Source organism: Scomber scombrus, chromosome 12 (genome assembly GCF_963691925.1).
Source record: "Scomber scombrus chromosome 12, fScoSco1.1, whole genome shotgun sequence".
Taxonomy (NCBI): domain Eukaryota; kingdom Metazoa; phylum Chordata; class Actinopteri; order Scombriformes; family Scombridae; genus Scomber; species Scomber scombrus.
Window position 1 is genome coordinate 26250730 of NC_084981.1, and position 14290 is coordinate 26265019.

At 37.7% G+C, this 14290-nt stretch overlaps 1 protein-coding gene across 1 annotated transcript; it reads left to right on the forward strand.

The window, feature by feature from the left end:
• Positions 1 to 107: 107 nt before the first annotated feature.
• ccdc172 (coiled-coil domain containing 172) lies at positions 108 to 14087 on the forward strand. Its single transcript, XM_062429919.1, has 8 exons — positions 108 to 186; positions 712 to 797; positions 2185 to 2301; positions 3055 to 3220; positions 4413 to 4514; positions 5191 to 5293; positions 13739 to 13826; positions 14052 to 14087. The coding sequence occupies exons 1-8, from the start codon at positions 108 to 110 to the stop codon at positions 14085 to 14087; spliced, it is 777 nt and encodes a 258-aa protein (XP_062285903.1).
• The last annotated feature ends 203 nt before the right edge of the window (positions 14088 to 14290 follow it).

Sequence of the window (14290 nt, forward strand, 5' to 3'; positions counted from 1 at the left end):
CATTGAGTATAACTGAGATAATTTACAGGTGAAAGTAGCTGTAATTTACCTTCATGTAGGAGGTGGATAACTTGATATTTTGTTTAGGTTGAGCCACTATCTCCAATATGAGTCTGGACACGCTGTTTCAACAAATCCTTTCAACTGAACAACAACTAACAGAGCAAACACAGAGATTCAAAGAAGGTGAGGACATGCTAGGCTAATGACACTGAGCTAAGTTAGCATGCTAGGCTAATGACACGGAGCTGAGGTATCATGCTAGGCTAATGACACAGAGCTGAGTTAGCATGCTAGGCTAATGACACTGAGCTAAGTTAGCAGGCTAGGCCAATGACACGGAGCTGAGTTAGCATGCTAGGCTAATGACACTGAGCTGAGTTAGCATGCTAGGCTAATGTGAGCTCTCTCAAAATAATGTGAAACTATCTCAAAATAATGAGATACTACCCAAAATAATGCGTTAATATCACAAAATAATGAGATACTAGCCAAAATAATGACTTAGTAACTCAAAATAATGAGATATTATCTCAAAATAATTACTTTGTATCTCAAAATAATGATTAAGTCATTATTTTTAAGAACGGGCTTCCATATATCTCTCTATTGTTTATTTCTATCTAACATTGGCATTTTTGAGCGTCCTGAAACCATACTGACACAACACATGCTGATTTATGAATGAATTAAATGTTGTGTCAATTACAGTTAAAGTAGCCATCATCAGATGCAATGAGAAGATCAAGACTGCCACAGAAAAGTGTGAGAAGATCAGCAAGGAGCTTGATGTGAAGGTGAGATTTAACTGATCCAGCTATCATCCTAATTTACATGATGGCATAAGATTCATTTTTACTTTAAACTCTAAATAACTGCATATGTTGCATTGTTGTGCAGGGGACAGTAACCATCATATTTAAAGTATTGATTTGTATTCTACAATATTGTCATTGGTGCTAGTTGCAAAATATGTAATTTTACTGTCATTGTAATGCCCTTCTTTGCAAAATTAAATGGAAAAACCTAACACAAACAGCAACAGTATCAATAGCTTTACCTTGAAGCAGCATACGATATGAGTGGCATTGACACATGAGTTGAAGTGGTGCATATTGGCATATTGATGAGCTGATTTGCTTTATGATTTAACACACTTAATCTCTCCCATTCATTTGATCAACAGCGCAAAGGATCGATCACGAGTGCCACAGTAAAATCAATGGCTAATTTCCACCGGATAACATTAGTGAAACCTTTTAGCATGTGTGAGATATGATGTCGAAGGCAGGCGCGTTGACCTTTTTTAGAAATATCACCAACTTCCTCCTGTGCTTGTAAAAGTGCACATCAGATCAAAAGAGCAAATTACTAGACCAAATTAGACTGGTTGCTGAATACAATGTTGTATCTGTCTGTGTATTATCTGCCTACAAGACAAACAAGAAACCTTTTCTGACCTATTAGAATATAATATTGAGACATTGTTTACATTTCACAGATAGTTGCAGGGTGTGTTTGGAGCACAGTGTGTTTACAGCTTGTGTGGTGCAATGTCTTACGGTTTATAAGAGCTGTCTTAAGATAATTACGGTGCTTACAAAGCCAGGGAAGCTGATTGTGTTTGCTAAAAATGAACTGCGCTCCTCCACTTCTATGTGAGAAACAATAAGCTCACTTCCTCCTCGGCGGCTCGAGTAACAGACTTTAAAATTGTACCTTAAGTCATGGCTGATGTAACTTTTGGAGAACTTTTTCCATGAATTCGCCTTCCTATGTATATATACTGTAATTTGGCAATTTTCTTTCTTTTGTGATGTGCAGTATAATTACACAGCATGAAGAGATGAAAGGAAGTAAACAAGGAAAAGTTTGAAAGTGAACGGTATATATATATATAGGTATGTTAAAAAAGAAATCCAGACAGGTTTTTAATTACAATCAGCAATGCACAGACACGAGCCAAAACAATTCTATGCAATTAATCTTTATTTATTGTGCACAGTAAATATAATGATCACTCCAGCTGTCCATCCAAGAGCTTTCATCTCATCTCCTTTCTCCTCCTCTGGGATCACTAACATATCTCTCACCTGTAACATATCAGCAATGTATCTCCTCTCTCTGTACATCTGTCTGTCAGATTGTGTCTCTTAACCCACCGCTCATTTATTGGTGCTCCAGGCTCAGCGGTTATCTGCGCTGAAGCTGCAGCGTGATCTCATGAAGAAATGCGAAGACCAGATGTTGAAACAAATTGAGGAGCTGCTCTGCCAGAAGAACCACCTCGGGGAACGTCTCGTAGGTTGAAGCCCGAATAAGTATTTACATCTCATGCTGGGCACCTGCTGGATATACTGGATGCCTGGTCAGTTTTTATAGTCTAAACTTTGTAGACTGTATACTGTACATGCTGACACAGGTAATCAGTGTCTGTCAGAACAGCACTGTTTTTTAATGCATGTCAAAAACAAACCATGTGTCTAAATATGTATGCAATAAATAGTCAATAAATCTGTTTTTTTATGTTAAAAAAGTGACAATTACCCAACAGAATTCCCCCGAGCCAAGGTTGAAATCTCTGAAAAATACCTCTGCTGACCGACAGTCAGAAGCCAACCTAAACTAGCTTTAAAATGATACTAAAAAAACAGCAAATTCTTCCAATTGTGAAGCTGAAACCAAAGAATAACAGAAATGAAAAGGCACATAAAAGCCAATCTTGAGGGACTCAATCATTGGTCATATTTTAGGCGCAACCCCAACCCCATAATCCCACATAACCCCAAGTTGCTCCCCTTCCTCACTGATTATGTTTTGAAAAACAACAGAAAGAATAAAGCACAATGAGCACTATAGTGAAGTAGGAAAGGTCACAAGCCCCCAGAAATCTGAAACATTGCATAATAATACCTTAAAGCTACAGATTGAGTTAAAATTATACTATTAATGCCATCAATAGAAGCAGTAAAAGTAGTAGTTGTAGCATTGGAAGCTGTTGTATTACTATTATTGTTGGTGAATATTTCCCATTGGTCTTTCTATTCATACCAGGCCAAGATAAAGAGGGACTCTAAAGAAGAACAGGAAAACTTCCTTCAGGAGATCTCACGCTTTAACAGTGAATTCAGTCTTCGAGGAAACAGTGAGACAGTGTTCAAGAGCCAAAAGCACACTGAGATCCTGAACCTGCAGAGGGAGGTGGAGTCATTATACAAAGGTCATAAAAAGACTATTATTTATTGTGCTGTTGTCAAAGTAGACAGATGTTGTATAACACAGATGTGACTGCTCATTTTTAAATTATTGGTTATGTCTCGGTATATTATATAGCATTAAGTAGATGAAGTAAGTAGTAATAAGTAAAACCATTTTAATGATGTTCAAAATCCCTGACATGCTGACACAGTGATGAAATGGTCAGTATGATTTCAGAAAGCGTCTGGGTTGAATTTACAGTATGTGGGGATAGACTGACTGAATGTAAAACTGAGATCAACATTAATAGTGACATTCAATACAGGTTTTGGAAAGAAAACATTGTATTATATTGGAAAAAATATTAAGAATATTCAAAATCTAAAATTAGGTTTAAATAGTAACCATCTAGACTCTTTAATGAGCTAAAACAAATCATATTAATGTGTACAACACTGACATTAAAACTAAAATTAAACTGATTATAAGATTTGGACTTTAAGACTTGTTGAAGACTCGTACCAAACACAGAAAAAATGAAATAACAAACAAAAAGTGTCTGGAAAACTGACATTTAAACCTAGTTTTGGATTGAACTGAATAGAAATAACCCACCATTTATGTGCTTTTGATAAAATAATTAATAATAAAAGTAGAAAATCCCAAAAAGTTAAGGTTTTGAGAACATGTTGAATATCTCGCCTCGAGTAAAATGCAGTTTGAAGACAACTTGAAGGAAAGTTTAAGAAAAGAGCAGAACATTAGTAAGTACAATTGTAACCGACAAATATTATGTGGTGGGTATTTCTAGAGAAATTACATTATACATAGTTTATAGAAAAGCAGTATATTGTATTTTTAAGCCTAGCAACTTTTAATGTAAAATTACACTTTGATGTAATTTGATCAGTTTTTATTAATTTGACAAGATTTGCCAATTACAACTAACGACTTCACTTCACATTTCCATCCTCGATATGTTCCTGTACATACAGCAGAATTGACCATAAAGTTGACTTTGGATTATGTCTGAGCTCAAGGGAAATGCAGTCTCTGATTGCTCGTACAGATAAAGTGAATTTCAAAAATGCACAGGTTGCACTTTTGATTAATGTATTAAATATAGTTCAGGCCAACAGACAATTATTACTCAATGATGATGATGATGATTCTTGAGGCCTAACTCAACTCAACTTGTCCCCCTCAATAATCAGAGATGGAGGTCATGAGCCAGAGGAACAGTCACATGGGCTCCATACAGGAAGAGAAGAGAACGCTCCAGCTCCAATTACAAGGCCTAAAAAACATCTGGAAAGGTAAAAAAACTAAAGTTCACCTTATGTGTGACAAATGCTGTTCTGAAATAGCACATGCAAAACTGCTATTGTGCTGTTGATTGAGGATTTTTGAGATGATTGCATTGTAAATTCCTCGAACAGGTCATTTTATTTATAGTTAGTTATATATACAGTACATGTGTTTAAAGGATAATCAAAGTCTATATTACTGCATCACTGGTTTATAATACCACAATGTTATCCTCTGTCCTGAGGATTGCAAGGAAAACAGGATAATACACTGAATATAAGTCACAAAATATTCTAGTAGGAAAGTGCACTTGTACGTATTTGACTGACAGATGGATGATGTCACATTGCTTTACCGAAAGAGTGGAGCCAAGTTTGGTTTTTTTTGTCGGCCAACTCCACAATTTTTTTGCCCTCTCTGTCACTGAGCCAACGCAGCAGTCTCATTGAAATGAATAAAGAGGCTGAGTTTTTTTAATGCAGTCATAATGTTGGTCTGAGCACAGCCCTGCACTTTAAATGCCTTTTTCAAGAACATCTCTAAAGGTGATGATGGTGGCGGCGGAGGAGGAGGTTCGACTGTACTCCTCCACCCCAGCAAATGTCTGAACAATGCACCTGCAGTACGTGCCTGTCTTGTTGCAGGGAAATCATCTTGTGTTTGATTTATTGCTCTTGACTACAGACTTGGATCGGCAGCTGAGTGAAGCCGAAGCAACGACAGAGTGTCTGAGAGCAGAGAGCCTGTTTGTCAGTCAGAAACCTCTCACTGACAGCACCTGTCTGAGGTGAGTATTATCAACTGTCTGGATGCTGAGGAGGATTTATATATTTAGACACATAGACACAGGATACTTTACTGTTCCTGGGTTTATTTGTAATTACATTAAGACACAAACATAATCCTAATAAGACACAAAAGGATAAACAGAAAATGCTGCGGGGACATAAAATCAAATAAAACACAAAAGAGCAAAAAAAAGAAGAAAACAAAATAAAAACACAGCAATAAGCTTTTTAGCAGCTCACAAAAAATTATTACTCTAAGGCTTTTTGTGAGTTTCCTGATATTGTAAATATTCCTTGCTGAGTAGCTGTGATATGTAATTATTTGAGCGTTTTATGAAGGCTGCCAGAGCTTCAGTGTACAATAGTACAACCACTCTCCGCTCCTCACCAGGGGCCAAATGCATAATCAATGCATACACACAAAAACTCATGCATTCACCATTTCCTGCACATAAACTTGTATTTATAAAAACCAGAATGTGCACGCCTCCTCGCTGGTGCTTTAGACCATGTGTACATGTTTTCCTAAAGCCATCTGAGCAAGATGTGATAAGTTGGAGGTGAAATATCAGATGAAGAGACAAAATCTTTTAGTAAAACATTGTTTGGGTTGATAAGCAGTTATACTGATTGTATGATTGCATGATTGCGTTTACACAGAAATCGGAAAAATACCAATCAAAGGCATATCTTGCTGTTAATATTGTAGTTGTGACACACTTGTTGGTTAAGATATGAGCGCTTCAAACTAATCCTTTATTACACAAGCTACAGGTCCATGTGATGAAATATGGTGCGTTCCAGTTGTACTCAGAGGTCGGAATTTCCGAGTTCCCAGTCAGACATTTCAACTGGAAACGCCGTCTGAAGTCGGCTCTCCGACTCGGAAAGTTGGACGCACCCCACCAGCCCTGACCTCAAAATATAAATCAGTCCTGTGTATCAACAGGGTGAAAGTTGTAGTAATATCCTGTTTATTAGCACTTTTGTCTCATTTGTGTCTCATTAAATCAGTCGTACACACAGAACTGTCCAACTTCTATCAGTGGACAAAATACAGCAAAATGAGTCTTTATCAACTGGTATTGCTATCAGTGGCCAACCTGGCTAAAACGACACAAACTCGAGGGTGATGTAATTCCCAGCCTCGACTTCCAAAGGTAAATGGAAAGCAGCATTAATGACATGGACGGTATAAAGAGCCACATAGTTCTGTGTAATGTTCACGTGTAACGACAGCTGTTCTGGCTGTTGGAGAACCTCTCTGGTGTAACACAATCGGTGACACTGCACTTCTTCTTCTTCTTTCCGGTTTGTCTCATTGGCAGGTGTACAGGCTGGTGGAGCAGGTGGTGCACTGATATAAAAAACAACAACCTCCTCAATGACTGAGATTTATAAAGAGGGAGCCATGCATACGCACTGCAGTTTTTAGTCATGAATCTACAGTTTTCTGTGTGTGGCCTCAGGTCTCGGTGCTTTTCAGTAGTGAATCTCATCATTCAGCTCAGTAGTAGCACTAATAGCCGCGGCCTCTTTTGTGTTGCACTTATGAAAAGGACAGAGGAAAGAATCACACTGTTTACGCCACAATTCAACGCAGCATTCAGCGAAGCCATTTGATAGAACGTGTTATTTACAAGAAGTGGAACTGAATCATACTGTGAGAAGTGCTGAATAGACCAGTAAGACTTCGCTCTCTCTCTCTCTCTCTCTCTCTCTCTCTCTCTCTCTCTCTCTCTCTCTCTCTCTCTCTCTCTCTCTCTCTCTCTCTCTCTCTCTCTCTCTCTCTCTCTCTCTGTGTAACCTGCTGGCTGGAGTCCAGATCTAGAAGTGTAAATAACAGAGCATTAAGACCATTTTGCTTAATTAAGGCTTTGATCTGCAGTGTATTTCATCCAGTCAACAAGTGGGTGTGTGTGTGGCGGGGGAGGGGGAGGGGTGGGGGGAGAAACGGAGGCTAATGTGATTGATGCAGGCTGGTTTGTAAGGGAAAATGAATGAGGGGCGGAAAGTTAAGCATTTGCTCTTAATGCTTATCAGGCGACTTACAAACAAATAAATACAGTTTAGTTTTAGGAGAATCGTAGATCTTGTTTTAATTAGAAAGCAAAAGGAATCCCTTAATTAAAAATAGGCATACAGAGAAAGCCCTTAAACCTTTAACTAAGCTTATATATTATACATGTAATATCTTTAAGAGTATCCATAAACATACAATACATGTGTTGTCTATGAAATATATATGTATTTGGCACAAAACATAGAGAATACACAGGAGTTAACACTACTAGTTTCAGCTCACAGAGAACTTATCATGCTTTTTATGATTTCTATTATTTTAATGCTGTTACGATGATAGATGCTTATGTTAAACATGGTCAAAGTTGAGCTTCAAGCTGCTCTGAACGCTCTCTTTGTGAACTTCTACTTCCTCCTCGTAATGACGTCAGATTGTTCCTCACATGCCTAAAAATGTTGTGTGGGTTGTTTGTGTCGTCCAATCACATATTTAGCATCAGATTCAGGCTTGAACATGTATGAATGTATTTGAGAAGGCTCTGTGTCAAGTTAAGAAGGAGATTAAGGACTCCTGCTACTATTGTTTGATTAAGTTACTCCTGAGCTAGCCAATCAGAGGCCTTAAAGAGACAGGAGCTAAAACGGCCTGTTTCCGACAGAGGCTGAACTGAGGTGTTGCATGAAGGGTCAGTGTAAGATACATTTTTTTTAACTGTAAATCATGTAAAAATATTCCAGCAGAGCCACACAATAAAAAAAAAAGTATGTGTGATAAATCCTCTAAACTAGGGCTGGGTATCTTAAAAAATTACGTTACCAGTGCTAATCAAAGTACCCTTAAAATTATACTGATACCAACCTACCTTAAGTACTTCATTTGATACCCATCATGTGAATGGAAACCAGACCTCCTCGACATCTAAATGATTTGATTTACACAAATGCATTTTTAAAGTCTTTCAAATTACTAATATTTAATGCTTGCTGTTGATTGGCTGTGAGCAAGTCCAAACAAATAGTCATATTTTTAAGTTCTGGGTGCAAAAAGGCTTGATCGCAGGTATCGTTTGATTGGAGACGTTTCGATACTACTTGGTATCGATTTCTAGTTTAGACTTGTATGAACAAATACTCACATTTTCCCTTTCTCTTTAAATGTAGGCATCTGAACATAGAACAATGAACACAAACAGAGAACAACAACAGCAGGAACCTTGTAAATACCTCTCTCCGACATTGTGTCTGCTCATCTGAGTTAAATATGAATCGACTGTCGCCTCTATTGAAACATGACTGGTAGGTGAATGCTGGTCCACCTTGTTTCTCCACAAAGAGACTTCCTTTATTTAATTAAAGACTGGAGATCAATAGTGTTCCAGGAAAGGAAGGGTCATTGTTATTGCTGATGCCACCACTTTGGATAATGTCTACTCTACTATAATTATGGATGTGAATGTGTAGAAGTCCCCAAACCTACAACCAGACAAAAGATTTTTTTCTTTTAAAATCCAATTTATATTGATACCAAATCATATTTTTCCTCAGTATTAAATTAAAAGTGCTCTCTTTATGCCAGTTACTATAATTTACTAAATACTCACCTTCACTTGTAGCCGTATGTTTTTATCATCTTTATTTCTTACTTTCTCATAATCCCTCTTTAGGTCCTACTCATGCTTCATTCTCTACATCCCCCTCCTTGTCTTAGCCTTGCCTTAAATCATGCATGTGGCTCCCATGTCCTGTTCATCCATCAGCCTCATTAAACATACACGGTCCTCCGTTACCCCCGTGGGCTTATTAGCCTCAGGAAGTGCTGAGGATGTGGCTTTTTTCGAAAGGGAGAGCGCCCCTCTCACTCATTCTTATGATCATCCATTCTGAACTGAAACCATCAATCCTGTCTTCATCCACTGCAAGCGTCTCTTTAAAACGCATATTTAACTCTCCGCTTTATTGATTGTTGGAAATTGAATGCGTGTCAATTTGAATGAGTGCTACAGTCATTTAAAAAGTGTTCAGTGTGCAAAACAGGATGGGCTGCCGGTTTGCGGATCGTTGACTGTCACAATGGGATGATACCTGAAATAAAGCAGTCAGTAAATTTGCCGGCAGGAGGTAATGATTTAGTAGATGTGTGTATCTTTTGATGTGGAGGACTTTATTCATTGACATATTACTGCTACATTATTTGTGAAGGCTCTTTCAAAAGATGCCATTGCTTTGCAGAAATCTAATATAAAGCAGCTCCGATGATATCCAAAATGCTAAACCCTGCTTGCTACAAGAGACATCATTCTGCTGATTGAAGAGCAATACACCCATCTTAAAAAAAATCTGATTTGTAAGTTCCATTGAAGTAGAGTGTAAAGTTTAACACACTGCTGCGAAAATGCAATTTTACCTCTGTGTTGTTTTATTGTTTCATTAACTTCCAATAAAAGAAAGATAGGGGGGTAGCTTGTCGTCGTAGATTCACGTGAAATGTTGTATATAACTTTCAAACACCTGCTATAACTACTTGAATCACAGCTCAGCCATCAGGACAAAAAGTCAAATGCTTTCTTCCAGACACACATTGAACTTAGTAATATAATTGTATTTGATTATATTGTCAAATATTTCTTTCGTCACCATGAGAGCAGACTTTTTAAAAGACAGAAGAAGTCAAAGAGAAGTCTCTTCTGTGATGTTATCATAAAGTTTATATCTGTTCAACTTTTAAGCGTATTTTGTCCCCCTTCCTCTTTTTCATGGCAGTATGTGATGCACAATAGAGTCCAAAAAGTCTGAGACCACTTTCTCATGAATGGTAAAGTGGTGTCGGACTTTTGGACCCTTTATATTACTGTATATTCACACCATTCATTCATTCATTCATTCATTGTCCATACCGCTTATCCTCTAGTGTGTCGTTGGGCTGGGTGAATATTCACACTAGCATCAGTCACATTAAACGTCCCTGCTCATTAAACAGTGGAGTTTTGTACCAACATTAAAACACAGTCTGAAACAATGATTGTGACATAAGCACTACTTAAATATTTATTGTCCCGAAGGAAATTTGTCTTGGGCTAAAAGTGCCAGTTGCAGCTGCACATTTACAACAAATACATAATAAGCACAGAAGAAAAGAAAGAAACATACAAAGATCTTTTCTATCTTTTCTGCAGAGGATGCTAGGACTGATGATGCTCTTAACCTTTGTGTCGTCCTCCCGGGTCAAAGTGACCCCGTCTGTTTTGACTGTTCCTTCTTTCCTCCCTTCCTTCCTTCTTTACGTCCCTCCCTCCTTCCCTCCTTCCTTCCTTCCTTCCTTCCTTCCTTCCTCCCTTCCTTCCTTCTTTACGTCCCTCCCTCCTTCCCTCCTTCCTTCCTTCCTTCCTTCCTTCCTTCCTTCCTTCCTTCCCTTCCTCCCTCCCTCCCTTCCTCCCTCCTTTCCTTCCTTCCCTCCTTCCTTCCTTCTTTCTTCCCTCCCTCCTTCCTTCCTCCCTCCTTTCCTTCTTTCTTCCTTCCTCCCTCCCTCCCTCCTTCCTTCCTTCCTCCCTCCCTCATTTCCTTCCTTCTTCCTCCCTTCCTTCCTTCCTTCCTCCTTCCTTTCCTTCTTTCTTCCTCCCTTCCATCCTTCCTCCCTTCCTTCCATTCCTTCCTTCTTCCTCCCTTCCTTCTTCCTCCCTTCCTTCCTTTCCTTCCTTCTTCCTCCCTTCCTTCCTTCCTTCCTTTCCTTCCTTCTTCCTCCCTTACTTCCTTGACTCGAGGACAAAAGGAGGGTTAAAGTACCATTACCATTTTCTGTCTGCAGTAATTTAGCATTTCTTAGGAACAACAACTTCACCAGGTAATTACAGATATGTTGAAGTCTCTGTCTTATACAGATGTTCTGTATATCTGTACATCTCTAATGAGACTGGAAACATGATCGCTGTTATTAAACTTTAGAGCCTTTTCTAAAACAAACCAACACAACTCAACTCTCCATAATGAAGGTATATGTGAGCCAGTGCATCAGAGTGGCTTCTTAAAAAATGATTTTTGGATAGTAATGGAGGTCTGTGGCACGGAGGAATACGATTTATCAGGCTTTGTATACACACACAGTACTTGGGAGTAGATGAATTCCTTATTGGATTGAGTCTGCACATGAGATTTGTTGATGATAAGAAAAAAAAAATTAAAATTGCCAGCCAGCCATATCCTTTGAACTCTGTTTAACATCTTTAAGGGGCACTTCTTAATTTGTAGCTTCAATAATCAAAGTGTTCTGGTTGCATTTGTCCCTCCTCGTTTTGATTTTTCCCAGCAGTCACATACCTCAAAGCCACTAGTCAGCCTTTGAGATTTGCTTCAGTTGGATGATTTTTTTAGACTGAGACGAAATTTCTGAACTTGATTTATTGCTGACGGTCGATTCTGTGCTCAGTAATTTGTCCCTCGGGGCTTTCTGTGTACCTTTGCCCCTGCATGGCAGCACCCTTGGGACAGAACAATGGGGACTGTATACTGTAGTGTGGAGTGTAGCTTGTTAAAGCAGGACTGCACTTAACTCAGCCCATCAGTCTAGTGAAGTGTTGTTGATAATCCCTGTATATGCTGATACCCTAACCCTCTACAGCTGTGTCATTTTTGCCCCAAAACTAATTTGGGAGCATTTTATATTATGGTTATACATCATATTCTTTATTTTTCTCATTAACAACAAATCCCATTAAAAGACCAAAACCAACAATGATCCCACTAACAAAGGAGTCACAGATACACATGTGAAGCATTCACTAAACAACACTGAAGTCCTCATTTCCTGTTACCCTTTGACCCCTCATGGCCACCACAAAATCACCCCTGATATTAACTTAACGGTCAAACAACCTCATGTCAACAGCTGGTATGCTGTAGAAATCGGGCTACTGTGAAGACTATAAATGTCTTAGATGAACTCCTGAGCGCTCCCATTATGAGCTTTGTTTTTGTGCATGTAAATATACTGAAACACGAGTTCTGTTGTATTTATACCTGCAGCAACACATCCAGTAAAAATCACTTAAATTCACGTTTATTTGTGAAATGAGTCTGTTTGGACCTTATAAAAGCTTTAATCCAACTATTATTATTACTATTATTAACTGTTATATTGCTGTTGTAATCATGTTCTCTGCCACTAGAGTTTATTTTGTCAGCTTTTTCCTTATTTAGTCTTAGTCATGTGTCAAATGTCCTTGTTAGTTTTTATCATATTTAGTCAACCTCAACCTCTTTTTTTAAAGTTTTAGTAAAGTAAAATTGGACATAGTTGTCTTTTATCTTAGTGAAACACAACTATTTTATTATAGTTTTAGTCATGAAAGCTGTTGACTTTTTAGTCTTTTTAGCCATCAAGTTATATTAAACATTTCAGCCAATCTAATCAAGCAAAAAACTATATTTTCTTGTCATTTAAGTTACCACTAAGACTTTAATCTACCTCAGTTTTCTTTGTGATGAGCTTTATTTTACGGCCATATTGCTTCACTTTAAAATCAAGCAGGTTGTTGTCATGATTAACATTAAGTTGCTTTGTGTAAAATAGTTAATGTACTCCTCACTGTGCTCACTGTGCTGCACATATCATCCAATGAACAAGGTTGTTTATTTTAATTTAGGCAAAATAAAACTGTAATTTCCCAGCTTGGGATCAATAAAGTATATCTATCTAAGTTTATCTATATCTAATATTTCTATAATAATATTATTAGTATGTCTGTAATTTTTTGTCAATGAAAGCGAGAGTTTGGTAAAGTTACTTTTTAAAATACACGGTCGCCCATAAAGTTGGAATAAAATATTTTTTACCTCTTTCCATGAAATGATTGTGAAAATATGATTTATTCTTGATAGATAAAGTGTATATATTCTCAAAATTGTATTGATCAATCTCATTGCACCTGGTCAAAGGTGATAACTGATGTGTATAAATAGAAAATAAAAAGAGGAATGTCTGAAAACTAAATTATCCAAACTTGATGGGCGACCGTGTACATTTTACTCTAAATCTATTCATGATAAAGTCACACGTTCTGTTTAGTGACGTTGGTACAATCATGTAATCGTCTCGTCTTAGTCATAGAAGAAGAGGTTTGTTGACGAATGTGTTTATTAATAGTTCAATCCCCCTGTGTGTGTCACTATCAGCGTGAATCATGAATGTGAAGAGAAAAAAAAAAAAGGTTTTACTTCAGCTCATTCAGTTTGAATAAAGTGATAAAACACCAAAGGAAGGTAACACCAAATATAGTGATATACAAACACAACAAACTTTATTTTCACAGGTAAGAAACAATATAAACAAACTGAATATATGGAACTGAAAATGCTGAGACTCCGCCACCCCTCCCCTCCCCTTCCTCCGCTCTGTCTGTAGCTGACATGCTTTTTCATTTGTTTACCAGGCTGAGAAAAGAGCTGGAGATGCATAAAGAAGGAGAGCAGGAACTTCTACGAGAGGCACTCAGCTCAGAATTACAGTTCCTGCAGTCAGTAAGTTGGATATAACACACTCGTTCATATAAAACAGAGCAGCACGGATAAATCATGGAATAAACGCTGTATTTTTACGAGTTACTTCTTGTCATTTTCAACGTTTTATTTGAGAGGAACTTTGTGTTTCTATTCATCCTCGTGCTTTAGTTTGTTCCCTGTAAACTTCAATTCATTTTTGTCTCCTCTCTTTTTCTTCTTCTTCTTTTTTTTTTTTATTTGTAGAAGCTGGACAGCAGCCAGAGGAGTGAGCAGCATTAGATTTTGGCACAATGATACAGGAAGGTCAGAGTGGTTCACTGTCAGTCTCTTTTGTTGAAAAATAAACATGTGGATGAATAGACAGCAGAGAAAGAGAAGAAAGAAGATAGGAAGGAAAGTATGAACAGACAGGAATTGGTATGGTAATGGTATTTATCATTCTTGTGTCTTTGTTCCGATCGTTTGTGCCTTTATTATTTACT

What these genes read in the sequence shown, in the direction of transcription:
- ccdc172 (XM_062429919.1), top strand. Translation starts at nt 108, where the DNA reads ATGAGTCTGGACACGCTGTTTCAACAAATCCTTTCAACTGAACAACAA. An exon ending in AACACAGAGATTCAAAGAAG is followed by an intron (nt 187 to 711) that starts GTGAGGACATGC and finishes TGTCAATTACAG; the next exon opens with TTAAAGTAGCCATCATCAGA. An exon ending in AATTACAGTTCCTGCAGTCA is followed by an intron (nt 13,827 to 14,051) that starts GTAAGTTGGATA and finishes TTTTATTTGTAG; the next exon opens with AAGCTGGACAGCAGCCAGAG.